At 36.5% G+C, this 14,585-nt stretch overlaps 1 protein-coding gene across 1 annotated transcript in view; it reads left to right on the plus strand.

Moving 5' to 3' along the window:
• The window catches only part of LOC134824277 (sortilin-related receptor-like), a 25,601-nt gene extending 11,520 nt beyond the window's left edge, over window positions 1–14,081 (plus strand). The window contains exons 7-11 of the mRNA XM_063836079.1: window positions 2,992–3,153; window positions 3,966–4,058; window positions 4,386–4,431; window positions 9,553–10,590; window positions 13,873–14,081. Coding sequence (XP_063692149.1) covers window positions 2,992–3,153; window positions 3,966–4,058; window positions 4,386–4,431; window positions 9,553–9,730 — 479 coding nt within the window. The 3' untranslated portion in view covers window positions 9,731–10,590; window positions 13,873–14,081. The remainder of the gene's footprint in view (window positions 1–2,991; window positions 3,154–3,965; window positions 4,059–4,385; window positions 4,432–9,552; window positions 10,591–13,872) is intronic.
• The last annotated feature ends 504 nt before the right edge of the window (window positions 14,082–14,585 follow it).

A 14,585-nucleotide genomic window follows, 5' to 3' on the forward strand; every position in this document is an offset into this window, starting at 1 on the left:
TCAATACTGCTGTTGAGTATGAACTCTGCAATGTGTTTACTGTAGATAATGATGTGGAGACTGGAGAGGTTATCCGTGTTTTCTTTTGGAGGACCGAGCTCACTATTATTAGTAAATGAATTAATGCAATACATGTACATGACGTTATCTTAGCAGTAAACGTTACTGATAGTATAAGTAGGTTTAATAAAATGGACTCAAGTTAGAGTGCAGTATTGTTGTTGTTGTTGATGTCCGCTGTCTGCATAAGTTAATCGTGTAATGTGTAATGTGTAATGACAATGTGTAATGTGTAATGTGTAATGTGTAATGTGTAATGTGTAATGTGTAATGTGTAATGTGTAATGTGTAATGTGTAATGTGTATACATGATAAACATGGAGAACTATATTCGTTTTAATTCACACCATGAGCGCCTCAAACAATTTGTCATAATATAACTTAGTGTTGATTGTTGAGAGTAATTGTATTTATAGGATATATAGCAACTTTTTACCAGTATAAAATGTACATTGTACAATATAAAGGGTGTGTTAAGTGTACAATTTATTTGGTGTAGAGTGTAGAGTGTAGAGTGTATAGTGTAGTGTAGAGTGTAGAGTGTAGAGTGTAGAGTGTAGAGTGTTGAGTGTAGAGTGTATAGTGTAGAGTGTAGAGTGTTGAGTGTAGAGTGTAGAGTGTAGAGTGTAGAGTGTAGAGTGTAGAGTGTAGAGTGTAGAGTGATGAGTGTAGAGTGTAGAGTGTTGAGTGTAGAGTGTAGAGTGTAGAGTGTATAGTGTTGAGTGTAGAGTGTAGAGTGTTGAGTGTAGAGTGTAGAGTGTTGAGTGTTGTGTGTAGAGTGTAGAGTGATAAGTGTTGAGTGTCGAGTGTAGAGTGTACATTATGCTATGATTCTACTGTTGTCTGTACGATGCTATAATTACGCCTGCTGATCAGATATGATTATATATGCTGATTGCTGATGAGGTATTGTTTGTTTAATTATGTGCTATTGTTTGTATAATTATGTGCTATAAATACAATTGGCACACTCTTTGAAATTTTAAAGTTTCTCATACATATTAAAGAAGATAAGTGCAGCGAATGTGTGGCTCTTCTATATAGTACATGTACCAAATGTAACCTTACTATACACTTACCTTGCTTGTAAAGGTAAAGGTACGGAGTCCAATATGTTATATATCATTTATTGAGCGCAATATATTAACTCCACTGTACCCCGAGCTGAGTACAGTTCTGTTAGTATTCTACAATCAGTGAGATATATCTACTCCTCCGTACTGAGAGCTGAAACAGTACAGTTCCCACTTCCTAGTCTCTCAATCGAACACTGACTGTATAAGTGTGTTAATATCAGCAATATATAACAATATATCTGTATATATATTACTAGTAATATATCTAGAAATATATCTAGAAATATATCTAGAAATATATAGCAAATTATAGCAATGCAGCGCTCAACCATTTTATACGCAGTATCTGCAATATTTTCAGTGTTTCAACCCTTTTTAAAAGGATTATAGACTTGGTCACAAGTGAAAAGGTGAGCCACCTTGTCTTGCTTCTTCGAATTATACAGGAGAATTGTTTAGGCTGAGGCTGAGGCTGAGGCTGAGGCTGAGGCTGAGGCTGAGGCTGAGGCTGTTATCTGTTATATTATGTAAGATATGATCTACATAACACATAATATTTAGTATGTCATTATATCAGGTGATGTACTGAATATTAGAGTGTGTGTGTGAAGCGATGTGTAGTATCAAATAACACCGGAACATGATATGATAACGTGACTGGTACTGGTGTATGAGTGGTTTTATTGCTTATTTTACTGTAATATATAACTGCTTCCACCTGATCCAAAGTAACACAATGTTATATAGTTATATCATATATGCATATTATATATAATGTGATTAGTGGTATACACTATACACTTTACATATATAATATGTAGTAAAGCGAGGATTTTGGCAAAACGTGTTGGCTAAAATGTATTAGGTTAGGGTTGGTGTAAAGATAAGGATCCTAGAGCAGGAGGTTCTGGTACAGGACAGGTATATCCTGATGTAGGGTGATTTATCCAAATACAATATCTTTTCTATAACAGAATTAGGCATCATTACTCGATCATTAATCAATCTTATCTGAATATATGGTTATTATTTAATATTTATACTTAATACTTATTTTACGTATGTAAACTGACCGAAGATACAGCCGATTTAAATATAAGACACTTTAAACACAACTCGATTACCACAAAACCGATCAAAATTCCGGTCGAGCAATCATTGCACGTGCGCATTCTAACACTGTTGCTAGGCAACCTTATGCTTTTTACCTAACTTCCTATTCCTCATATAATTTGCACGTGGCCGGTCGTACATGTACAATATACATAGTAGAATTATAGTAGAGAATATGTTATTACAGTTTTCAATTTTCATATTACCTGGCATGTTACCTTGTAATTCTAATGACTGGCATATAACTGGCATATTATTGTATAATAACTGGCAATGTTGTGAAGGCTGATTTTCAATGTGAGCACAGTACGTTTTTCTATTGAACTTGCCAACAATTTATAATTATGCAGCGATATCACAATATTTTTTTGAGAAATTCTAGAAGAATGTTTGTATGGCTTTTTAAACTAGAGATATGAAAACTGTACAGACATGGGAATATGGTATTGCTGTTAAAGTCTTGAATTCGGAATCTGTCTTTTTTTCGAATATAAAATATAAAAGGTTTCTACTGCCCACTTGCACTTTCGAAATATAAACCAGTGAGTTTGATAGGGAAATCAACTAATTAATAAAGTAAAGTAAAGTTTATGACATCACATGTCTACAAAATATCATCGCACTAGCCACTATGTGAAAAAATATATAATAAATATTTCCTCACCAACATCAGTTATCAAATACAATATATTAAAAAGTTTATCAAATAAAGTATCCTATTTTAAACACCCTGATTTTTCAGTGACAAGAAGAAAGGCTAACACAACGTTGATGATCACTGCTATCTCAGTTGGAGTGGTGTTATCTTTGTTACTTATAGTCCTAATGTTCGCTTGTGGCCAGAAGTTGTACCTCAATCATTTTGAGCAGAGAGAACGGCTGAGAAATCTCAGACTTGGATCGTGTGAGTGGATAATTAATTACCAGTTAGTAGTGTAATTGATTATTGAAACTGTAAAGTAATTTGACTTGAAATTTTGTGTATCAATATTTGTTTTTTGGTTTTGTTAGTTGCTTAATAAACATTAGCCTTGACCGATAAACCACAGTCCAATAAATTAATCATTTATCAATTAAACATTTGCTAATGAACTAATTAAATATAAACACCTCCGGGATACAGCTAAGGGACGGATAGAAAATAAGCGTTATTTTGATCCATCCCGCTGTTTTCCCCGCTTACTAAGTCATCCCTGGACAGTTTTAATAATCCCACCCACATTCACTCAACCCGGTTTTGTTTATTGTGTGATCGCTTGTCTTCGACTAAGTCTAGTTTTCATTTTCCCTCGAGAAACTAAAAAATTTAGTAACATACGTCTCTTACTTCTCCGATCCCATTTTCCATTTTCCATACTGATCTCAAATAACGAGAATGAAAAGTAAATTTTAAATCGAATTACTCCTAGCAGTATCCCGGAGGAGTTTTTAACACAAAACGCCTCACGTTTTATATTAAAATAACCCCTAGCGCTACACACTCTGAATTGTTATCCGCTTATCCTTCGCGCCACGGGACAAATTGAAATATAATCCCTGTGTGTGCGGTACGGGCCTGATGTGTGTTATAAACTATAAATTGAATAAATAAATTCTAACATTTATTGCACGCTTCGATATTAAAATATACCCAACAAGAGGTACATTTAAGCGAGACTTCTTTATTACTTTATTAGTTCAGAATTTATGGACAAATAACTTATCTTCTCATTTCAGCTGGCGCTGACTACGTCGTGAGACTGTTGCCGGGAGAGGCCCCTTTTCAAGACACCCTACCTCCATCATATCACGATTCTATGATACCCGCTCGTCAGTAGCTTTATTAATGATAATTTGATTAACTTTTAATGAGAGCTGTTAATCATTTTAAATCTGTATTTGTAATTCATTAACATAACTGAATTTTACATGATATTTTTATGAGCTTTCAATAAATTGTGATATAATCTGATGATTTTCTTAACTTAACATAAGAGTATGTTAACATAAGAGTATGTTAAGTCTCTAACATAAGAGTATGTTAAGTCTTCTTATTCTTAAAATAAGAAGAATAAAATAAGAATAAAAAAGAATATTGTATCGAAATAGATTATGAATCACCATTCTAATACTTTTAAATGAATCTGTTTTGTTCAGCAGGGGAAGGACCGCCAGAGTATGAACCAGAAAGTAGCTTAGAAAGGTATGTCATTATACACAGTTACACATTTGAGTGTAAAGTCAGCTAGCGCGCTATATATAATATAACTCAATTCCAGTAATGTGTCACTGTTATTTCTGAAAATAGCGATTTTGATAAAGTATGTTTTGTAGCGCGCGGATCAAGAATTGTGATTGCACTAGCGCCAACGCACGTTCTTATTCGATCTATCGATCGATCGCGCGATCGATATATATATATATTAATTAACCCGTGTTTAGTTTACAATATTGCTATCAGAGACGTGTTATATTCATTACTATTTATATATTTTTACTGCTTGATTCAGAGAAATCTAGCTTTTTCCGAGAAACTAATCTTTAATAGATTAGATAAAATGTACGCAGCATTCTTTTCGTTTGATTATTACTCAGTATATTTTAGTTTTGTACCGTTTTAAGTCACATAGTTTTGTACGTCTTCCTAAGACTTGTTTTCCTTTCCTAGTTTGTAAGTTATTTTAAAGATTTGTGAATATTCCAGTTGCTTTTAGAACAATTTTATCTCAGATAACGATGTTTAATAAAATGATGCAAAGACTTATTTCGAAGATCTAATCAACACCGACTTTTAATGTGTAGGAGTACAGCTACAAAATATATATAGCACTTCTACACAGCACATCTGACACAACGTGGTGATTCTTCTACAATCAATCAGCTACAAGCTCGGTTATCGTCAGAATCCCCAGAGCCTTTACGCTCCGTTTGTCATCCGCCATCTGATTGTGAGATTTTAGAGTTTTATCAGCAACAATTTAATCATCACGATTCCCCCCGATGTCTAAACTGGACAACTTAGCTGTCAGATCAGTGAGGGCATCGTGTCAATTGAGATACTTACAGACTACGAGAGACAATGGTAATATCCCCAGAGGAATTGCTACTCAAATCAATTTTAAGTGTGCAGTTAAAGACCCATTTTATGTAGATTCATGTAATGCCCTCAACCAACGTCAGAAATCTAGAATGTTAGACTTAGTCATAGAGAACCAAGTTATCAGGTCTAAGAATTTACGTAAAAGTTTTTACAGCTTTAAAAACTGCATAAAATCTTCGCTCCCACCTTCAGATCATGATAATTTAGAGAGTCATTTATCCAATTTGATGCACATGGAGAGACTTGAACTAACAAAGCGTCATCATTCTAAGTTAAAGAGAGATACAGACTACGCCATTTACATTGCACCTTCATATGTGGACAATGCCAAACCTGTGAAGAAGAAAAGAAGGAGGAAGAGGAAAAAGGTCAACCGTACTTCGTCTCACAGACATCAGAGGACATTGATCAAAGGCACCCTTCCGAAGGTTGAAGACTTATCAATGGAAAACATGTCCAGAACAGTTGTTAACCTTACAGACAAGGAGCTCACCAAAGAGCAACTATATGTCTTCTTCTTGTCTCATAAGTTTGCACCTACACCTCCCCTACCAGATCTGAGTCGCTTCGAGAACGATTTGTGTACATGGTTTTCCAAAATGAGAGCCAAAGTTGTTTTTGATAGCTTCAAATGTGGACCCAACAAAGCAGATAAAAGAGTTACTGACATGGAGCGCTGCCTCATCAAGGCCGAATCATCACGTACTTTTGAATCATGTAAAAACCCTGCACTCGAGGCATTCATTAAATGCTGCAGAGCAGAAGTTGATCTCCACCGGCCAACTCAGAAGTATGTTTCACCAGACAACATCGCTGCACCTATCAGATCAGCTCTCAAAGAAGTGAAAGGATGGAAGGATGTGGTTATTAGACCTTTTGACAAAGGGGTAGGATTCTTTCTTCTTGGAGAGGAAGAATATATTCAACGAATAGGTGTACATTTGAATGATAGATCTGTATATAGTATTGTAAATAATGTAGATGATTTAGTTTCAGAATTAATTGATAAAATTTCATGTTGGACAGTCAAGTATAAAGAAGAATTAGGTATGTCTAAGAAGGTCAGGGAGTGGGTTATTCCGTGTACGGAGCTCAACCAGCCTGGTAATATGTACCTGAATCCCAAGGCCCACAAGCCACCTTTGTACCCTGGGAGGATGATTACTACTGGATGTGGTTCGTACATTGAGAACCTATCTGCCCTGACTGCATACGAATTGAAGAAGGCTATTTTAGATTATAGAATTATTGACACCCCTCATTTTTTGAGGAAGATTGATAGCTTGAATGAGTCCACCATATTGTTGGGTAAGGAGGTGATACATGTTGCCATAGATATATCCAACATGTTCACCAATATCCCCAGGGATATGGGGATCCAACAATGCACCAAGCACCTGAATGAAAGAAGTAGTTATGATCAATTGTTCAGTACAGAATGCATTATTAGTGCTCTAGAAATCACTCTTGATTACAACATAGCTTCGTTCAACGGTATAACATACCGTCAGGAGCGTGGAGCGGCGATGGGTCCTAAGAACTCATGTGAGTATGCAGATTGTGCAATGGATAAGATCGATATTTTAGTTAATGAAAGAGATTTAGAACATGGCCCGCCACACAGACCAGCATTCTGGGGTAGGTTGCGTGACGATATATACATGGCCTGGCCTGGTACTGTTGAGGAGCTTCTACAATTTATGGAATGGCTCAATAGTATCCATCCGGACCTTGTGTTTACTTACGACTACTCTAAGGATGGTGTTGAGTTTTTAGACACCTATGTCTATGCTGTTGGCGATGTTATTCATACCAAACTTTACTCTAAGCCCAGTGACACCCACTGCTATCTCATCCCCACCTCATGTCATAGGAGCCATGTTCTCAAAAACATACCCTATGGTGTGGCGAGGCGAGTGAGGCAGAACAATAGTAAAGACACTAATTTCTTAGAGCAAAGGGAGGTATATACTGGTTACCTTGTAGCCCGTGGTTACCATTCTAGTATTGTAGACGATGCTTTCAACAAATTTAGTGATATAACCAATAGGAAAAACTTGTATGCCCCTAAAAATAAGGATGAGACGACTACTTGTCTAATACCCATGGTGATGGATCAGAATCCAGCACTTCCCAACATGGGGAGCATTATTCACAAGTATAAGCACCTTCTTAATCTCGATCCAGCCTTGAAGAAGCTAGTACGTGCTGACAGTGTATTTGTAAGTCACCGAAAGAATCAAACTATCGGTGGCATGCTTGTACACAATAAGTATCGTGCTAGTGGAACTGTAAGCAGTGATAGAGATGGAGAAGCCACTGCTAGTCAATTTCTTGAACCAGACGCTGCAATATTGCCGGCTGTTCGGGAGGCTGACAACGCAGGGTGCCATGCCTGTGGAAAATGCTATGTTTGTAAGCAAAGTTTCCTGTCCCCTTGTTCCAAATTTAGTAGTCACCATTCTAAACAAGTTTTCCCTATTACTAAATATATAACTTGTCAGAGTAATAACCTTATTTATTTAATGGAGTGTAGAACTTGTAAACAGTCGTATGTAGGATATACTACTTCTAATCTCCCTAAGAGATTTTCTAATCATAAGAGCCACATTAAGAAAGGTATCAGAAGTTGTAAGTTAGTAAATCACTTTTTAGATATTGATCATGATTTAGATTTTAGTTCAGTAGCCTTATATAACTCTTCACTTAGTACGCACCTTTCTGTTATTATAGTGGACGCTCTTGAATTTAAACCTGAAATAAGTCAAGCAGATAGGGAAAAGGCCATGGAAGCTAGAGAGGGGTTCTACCAGACCCAATTGAAAACCCTTGAGCGTTATGGGGGTATGAACACCCTCGATAGTAACCACATCCTTTTTAAATCCGCTGGAGCTTAGTGTTTAGTTTATTTATTTTATTTGACATGATCTCAGCCTATTAACCCGTGTTTAGTTTACAATATTGCTATCAGAGACGTGTTATATTCATTACTATTTATATATTTTTACTGCTTGATTCAGAGAAATCTAGCTTTTTCCGAGAAACTAATCTTTAATAGATTAGATAAAATGTACGCAGCATTCTTTTCGTTTGATTATTACTCAGTATATTTTAGTTTTGTACCGTTTTAAGTCACATAGTTTTGTACGTCTTCCTAAGACTTGTTTTCCTTTCCTAGTTTGTAAGTTATTTTAAAGATTTGTGAATATTCCAGTTGCTTTTAGAACAATTTTATCTCAGATAACGATGTTTAATAAAATGATGCAAAGACTTATTTCGAAGATCTAATCAACACCGACTTTTAATGTGTAGGAGTACAGCTACAAAATATATATATATAAACTATTTTCACAACTACAATTAAATACATTTATTGAGGATGACTGTAAAGGTACATTTTACCGACATTTGAAGTCAAGGCGTTGTTTTACTGATAGTTGTGGCTAACTAATAATATATATATATATATATTATCATTACTAATAATCCCAAAATGTCTGTCTGTCTGTCTGTGTGTGTGTGTGTGTGTGTGTGTGTGTGTGGGAAATTTCCAAACGGTTTAATCAAGAAAACGGCAAGAGTTATGGGACTGGTTTGTCCGGTATAGTTTCGACAAATCTCTTACGAAGTCAATGTGCAAATTTTTTTTTAAATCGGCCGATGGTAAGTGGTTTAATTGATGGTTTTGTACTGCAAATGTGATATTGAAATGACTCACTTTTTGTCCCTCTCTCACTCTCTCTCCCCATTTACAGCTCCCCTAATTACTTAGTTCATAATTAGGTAATTTGGCAGTGGGGCCTATAAGTATTCCTACTGGAAACATATTACGTGATGGGCGCTCATTAATTAAATTTTCTCTAATGCAGTCGGTTTAACTGAGAGAGTTTTTACTTTTGCACAATTTAACTTTTGCACTATTTATGATTTTGCAATTGAACTGCGATAGTGAAGTCCCGGCCGTAGGCACAGGTTACACTAGTATAATATTATATTATATAGGCTTTTTGTTTGGATTTCTCCAGTCGCAAGAGTGCTCTAATGAATTTTATTTAGATCTAGCGAGATCAAGTTCAGGAATTAAATAACCTGTTCCGTTGTGACTCAATTTTGGAGCTGTGAAGCTCATGCGCTAAATTGTGATGTTAATCGCACTCACCTTTCTCAGTTCTCACCTTGATTACCAGTCTTGCTATTACACTTTTGTCAACAAGCTATTTTCAGATTATTAGACATTGCGGAGTGCTCAGGTTACATATCTCCTCACTCATCGAAAGAAACCCAAGACACTTGTTCAAGTAATGTTATGTCCGCGGATAGTCCCGGACCGTCGTTAGAAGGGTCGAAAATAGAATCAGATTTAGTGACTGTGGATCAGATTAATGGAGAAGAAATTGGATGACCAAATTCAGGAAGAGTTTTTATTTGAATATTTATTTTGGGTTTCGGTTTTTCTACATTCTAAGAGTAAGACGTGGAGATGGTTATCGTTTTTCAAGCCTTCTCGTTTCAGTAGCTTATTCATTCGGTTTTTGCAAATAAAAGTGACTTTCGGTCAAGAATAGACAAAACAACGAAATAAATATTTCAATTTGATCATGATGTACATTTTGGCGATTTAATATAAAATTGTTTTCATTTAATGGGCAGAAGAAAGTTCAAGAATTCTAGATTTATGGACTTCTGACTCTAACCAGGGTCAATTGCTTACAATTGCTTTATATTTGTTAGTCCAGTAACTGCAATAATCCCGTCGTCAGCACGGCTAGTCATGTTGGATGATGATTAATCACTACACTCGACTATCACGTGACCTACTTAACACGTTCTCTAAGTGCCCCTGTATGACTATTCAAAACCCTAACCCTTTACTCTGACCACAACCCTAACCCTAACCTAATCCATAAACTAGAGCATATGCTTAAACCCTAACCCGTACGAGAAATTATACCAACTTCCTTATTTAGTCATATCACGTGATCGTGACAGTTTCAGCATTTTAACCCTATTTCGTGTATATGTGGGGTGATCCGGAATCAGCGTTCAAAAAGACATCGATTATCAAGTTGGTCTCTATTCATAAATCATGAACTTCTATGATCTAGTGTAGAATAATTCAGCACGCTCCATTTATGTTGGGTAAACGTTCTCATTCTTGCGTTCAAATAAATATATTTGACTTGTATTTCAAGTGCTTTTTTGTTGAATTTTTAGTGGGGTAATATTTCGATGTTCTAACGTTTTCTAGTTTACTACGTTATAGTAAGGGGAAAAGTGGCATTCCGTTGGATTTGAATGTTCACAAGGATTTCTCAACGGAATATGGTAGTTAAGACCCCTACGAACATAATTAGACTTGTTGCCAATTTTGTATCTCAACAGAAACACCACTTTTACCACTTTTTACCACCTTTGTACCACCTGTCTGGTTTGCCAAATATCTTTAGTTGTGAACGTCGTAAAAGGCTGCAAATTAACCTATAATGTTTATCTTATCAAGGAGTAAAACTTTTGTGTGAAAAATTTTTACATTGGACAATCAGCTAATTGGATAATTACCAATTAGTTAATCACCAAAAAAAGTGAAAATTTTTTATTGGCTCAAAATGATTGAAATCGTTTGAAACACGGAGAAATGTAGTTTTTAGAAAAACTTCAAAAATTTTTCACTTAAAAATTTTTTTCGAGACTCGGAAAAAAGTTTGAAAATTTAAAAATATTTTTTTCCGCCAAAAGTGATCGAATTGCATGAAACGTGGATAAAAATGCTTTGCAGAAAAACTTCGAAGATTTTGAGATTGGGGAATACTAAAATTATCAATATTTGAAGTTGGAGTTCGGTAAATCTCGACATTTTAGTAATTAGGAATAGCTTAGCGGAAAGGGCTGAACCTGAAAAAGGTTAACCACACAATATTAGAGTTTCATAACTAATTACAATACAGCTTTTATTCCACAAATTCCACATAAAGAAACAGCACAAAAGGACCATTTAAGATCGAACCGATTTTACCTGCTGTACTATCATTTTATTGATTTCAATGATCAAAACCTCTGTACCGTCAATCTTGCCAATCTATACCGGGTATCTGAATGTACCGGACCTCTTATTTACCTCTATAATTAGACCCAGTTGTGCAAGAAATGCGATTTCTCACAGGGGTTTCTTTTAACTGTGCACTTTTTGTCACTCTCGCAACTCGCAAGAGGCCCGGTATTATAGGGGGGTATAGGAAGCGAGTGTAAATATACCTTCCATCATCCACTGTGGGTTTTTTGTATTGTGAATGCGCATGCCGCTTCGTTTGCTATGCCAGATACCTCGAATAACCCCCATATGTCATTGCCAGGGTCGGGATAGAGCTGGAGATAGCATTGAAAAGTTACTAGAAATAGCTAGATTTAGAGTAAACTGGTGGTAGCTGGGTGGTGCTAGCATGGATGTAGCAGAACGTAGCTACACGGGGTTTCATTGGAGTTGGTTATTTTAATGGCCAAAGAGTGCCGGAACTAAAGTTACTTAAGATTGTAGTTGAGGGGCAGTGTAAACCACGGTGTAGTCAGGGACACAGAGCTACAGTGCAGGAGTACTGCAAGTGCAAAAGAACAGTGCAAGTGATACAGTATGCAACATTAAAACGCCGAAGAAGGAGATAAGATTGTGGCTGCAGAGGAGGAGAGGAGCTGGAACCTGATTTTGTTTGGGTTGAAAGAAGAGTAGGAAGAAGAGTTTCCTGCTCTGGTAACTGCATTTTTGGAAGAGGTGGGGTGAGAACTTATTTTCAAGCGACAAGGGTGGGCTGGAAGCAACCAGGTACAGCTATCCGACCTATTAAGATCACCGTCCTGAGCTTAACAGCCTTTCATCAGAATCTGATGAAAACAGAGAGACTGACCCACCCTTTTTAGATTGATTGATCAAAGTGAGTCTCTTTAGCCCTATTCTTCTTTAGAGCTTTAGGTTAGTGATCAAACTCTTCGCTACTCGCTCTTCACTGGATCTATCAGGACAGATTCACATCTTTTTAGGTCTCAACCAGCCTTAGTTTTCCTGTTTTCATCATGTAGTACGTTCTGCTACCTCCATTTTAGCACCACCCAGCTTCCATCAGTTCACTCTAAGTCTAGCTTCGTCGGCGTTTTACTGTTGCAGACTGTATCACTTGCACTGTTCTATTGCACTTGCAGTACTCCTGCACTGTAGCTCTGTGTCCCTGACTACACCGTGGTTTACACTGCCCCTCAACTACAATCTTAAGTAACTTTAGTTCCGGCACTCTTTGGCCATTAAAATAACCAACTCCAATGAAACCCCGTGTAGCTACGTTCTGCTACATCCATGCTAGCACCACCCAGCTACCACCAGTTTACTCTAAATCTAGCTATTTCTAGTAACTTTTCAATGCTATCTCCAGCTCTACCCCGACCCTGGCAATGACATATGGGGGTTATTCGAGGTATCTGGCATAGCAAACGAAGCGGCATGCGCATTCACAATACAAAAAAGCCACAGTGGGGGCACAGTGAATGATGGAAGGTATATTTACACTCGCTTCCTATACCCCCCTATAATACCGGGCCTCTTGCGAGTTGCGAGAGTGACAAAAAGTGCACAGTTAAAAGAAACCCCTGTGAGAAATCGCATTTCTTGCACAACTGGGTCTAATTATAGAGGTAAATAAGAGGTCCGGTACATTCAGATACCCGGTATAGATTGGCAAGATTGACGGTACAGAGGTTTTGATCATTGAAATCAATAAAATGATAGTACAGCAGGTAAAATCGGTTCGATCTTAAATGGTCCTTTTGTGCTGTTTCTTTATGTGGAATTTGTGGAATAAAAGCTGTATTGTAATTAGTTATGAAACTCTAATATTGTGTGGTTAACCTTTTTCAGGTTCAGCCCTTTCCGCTAAGCTATTCCTAATTACTAAAATGTCGAGATTTACCGAACTCCAACTTCAAATATTGATAATTTTAGTATTCCCCAATCTCAAAATCTTCGAAGTTTTTCTGCAAAGCATTTTTATCCACGTTTCATGCAATTCGATCACTTTTGGCGGAATAAAAATATTTTTAAATTTTCAAACTTTTTTCCAAGTCTCGAAAAAAATTTTTAAGTGAAAAATTTTTGAAGTTTTTCTAAAAACTACATTTCTCCGTGTTTCAAACGATTTCAATCATTTTGAGCCAATAAAAAATTTTCAAATTTTTTGGTGATTAACTAATTGGTAATTATACAATTAGCTGATTGTCCAATGTAAAAATTTTTCACACAAAAGTTTTACTCCTTGATAAGATAAACATTTTAGGTTAATTTGCAGCCTTTTACGACGTTCACAACTAAAGATATTTGGCAAACCAGACAGGTGGTACAAAGGTGGTAAAAAGTGGTAAAAGTGGTGTTTCTGTTGAGATACAAAATTGGCAACAAGTCTAATTATGTTCGTAGGGGTCTTAACTACCATATTCCGTTGAGAAATCCTTGTGAACATTCAAATCCAACGGAACCCTTAAATCGACCACTTTTCCCCTTACTATTAGTTACAATTTCAAATTTAAGATCTTTCATTTTTATACGATTCCTTGATCCCTGTGACTATCATGATATCATAATATTATTATTAAGCTTTAGTTATTATTTAATGTTTAATGTTACATTTGATTTTGATGTTACATTAAACATCAGTTACCAATTTGTCACAAATTCATTTCCCTGTAAAATTTGTTCAAATTAATTCATAATTGATGTGAAGAAAATAGGAGTATATTTTTGATTTTGTAATTGGTGTCACACGCTGACGTGGGCACGCTGTAGAACTAGACCTGCCGCGCACGAGTGCACAGCAGCTGTATCGTGCCTTACTGCCTTAATACTAATAGCATTCGCTACGATACTAGTGAAACGACAAATACAATGGGGTCAATTAGTGAAACGACAATGGGGATTGGGGGTCACGACGTGATATTACTGGGCCGCGCTCAGCCTGTCATTCCGCCTTATTTTATTATATGTCAATGAACATAATAGAACTCTTACTAATTCGCTCGCCCAAAAATTTCACGTGACTTTGGTTTTTTATGGTTTTGCAGCCGTACAAAACGGTTTTACATAAACCCTAATCCCAACCCTAACCCTAACCATAACCCCGAAGCTAACCATAACCCTTACCACAACCTTAACCCTAACCCGGGCCCTAAACAATCGAATTCGCATTTTACTAGCCTGTCACGTGACCAAAACGGTTTTTTGCCCA

The sequence above is a fragment of the Bolinopsis microptera genome, chromosome 12 (genome assembly GCF_026151205.1).
Source record: "Bolinopsis microptera isolate Bmic1 chromosome 12, MBARI_Bmic_1.0, whole genome shotgun sequence".
In the NCBI taxonomy this organism is placed as follows: domain Eukaryota; kingdom Metazoa; phylum Ctenophora; class Tentaculata; order Lobata; family Bolinopsidae; genus Bolinopsis; species Bolinopsis microptera.